The 1,240-nt window shown below is 55.2% G+C and overlaps 1 protein-coding gene across 1 annotated transcript; it reads left to right on the top strand.

The window, feature by feature from the left end:
- LOC110435923 (uncharacterized protein YpeP-like) lies at positions 263-946 on the top strand. The gene has a single exon (XM_021462032.1). It carries the CDS (start codon positions 263-265, stop codon positions 944-946), a length of 684 nt encoding a protein of 227 aa, XP_021317707.1.

Consider the following 1,240-nt stretch of genomic DNA (forward strand, 5'->3'; position numbering starts at 1 on the left):
AGCTATCATGGTCGAAAGGAAGGAAGAAGGGCATGCCCTATCGGTCCAAAGGCCGGTGTACTTTGTCAGCGAGGTACTATCCGACACGAAGACCCGATACCCCCAAATCCAAAAACTACTCTACGCGGTAGTCTTACCCCGACGCAAACTCCGCCATTATTTTGAGTCTCACCCGGTCTCGGTAATATCATCTTTCCCCCTAGCAGAAGTGATTCAAAATCAAGAGGCCAATGGTAGGATTGCTAAGTGGGCTATAGAGCTTATGGGTGACAGGATCACCTATGAGCCTCGAAAAGCTATAAAATCCCGAGCTATCGCGGATTTTGTTGCTGAGTGGACAGGAATCCAACTCCCTCCACCTCAGATCCAGCACGAGTGCTGGACCTTGTACTTCGACGGGTCCTTGATGAAAACCGGGGCCAGCGCTGGCCTCGTTTTCATCTCGCCCCTCGGGGTAAGGATGCGATATGCAATCCGACTCCACTTCCCCGAATCAAACAACGCAGCGGAGTATGAGGCCCTTGTTAACGGTCTCCATATCGTGATCGAGCTTGGGATCAAGCGGCTCGAAATCCGAGGCGACTCCAGGCTCATCATTGACCAAGTCATGAAAGAGTCCAGCTGCCACGACCCCAAGATGGATGCGTACTGCAAAGCAGTCCGGCGTCTAGAGGAAAAATTCGACGGCCTCGAACTTAACCACATGTTAAGGAAATGCAATGAGGCCGCCGATGCGCTCGCCAAAATGGCATCCGAGCGGGCCACGATCCCCTCGGATGTCTTTGTCAGTGACCTCAATAAGCCTTCCGTTGACTACAAAGACGACGGGGGCTCGGATCAACCCCCAGGCGACTCAAGCCCCGACCCCAAGGTCTCCACGGCTCAGGAGAAGGAGGCCATGGACATCGAGTCTGAACCCCCCGCACCAGACGGCTCGCCAGATTAGCGCTACCCCTTGCTACAACGCCTCGTCGACGGCACTTTACCCTCAGATCAGACTGAGGCACGACGTGTGGCTCATCGCGCCAAGACTTATCTCCTCCTTGACGGAGAGATGTACAAGCATAGCCCCTCGGGCATCCTTATGCATTGCATCCCCCGTCAGGAGGGAATCAAGCTCCTGGAAGACATACACTCGGGGGCTTGTGGCCACCACGCCGTGCCTCGGATGCTAGTTCTACGCTCGGCAGGTTCATCTCCCCGCTCAGGCTCTGCAGACGATCCCCATCACCTGGCCTTT

Source organism: Sorghum bicolor, chromosome 5 (genome assembly GCF_000003195.3).
Source record: "Sorghum bicolor cultivar BTx623 chromosome 5, Sorghum_bicolor_NCBIv3, whole genome shotgun sequence".
Lineage (NCBI taxonomy): Eukaryota > Viridiplantae > Streptophyta > Magnoliopsida > Poales > Poaceae > Sorghum > Sorghum bicolor.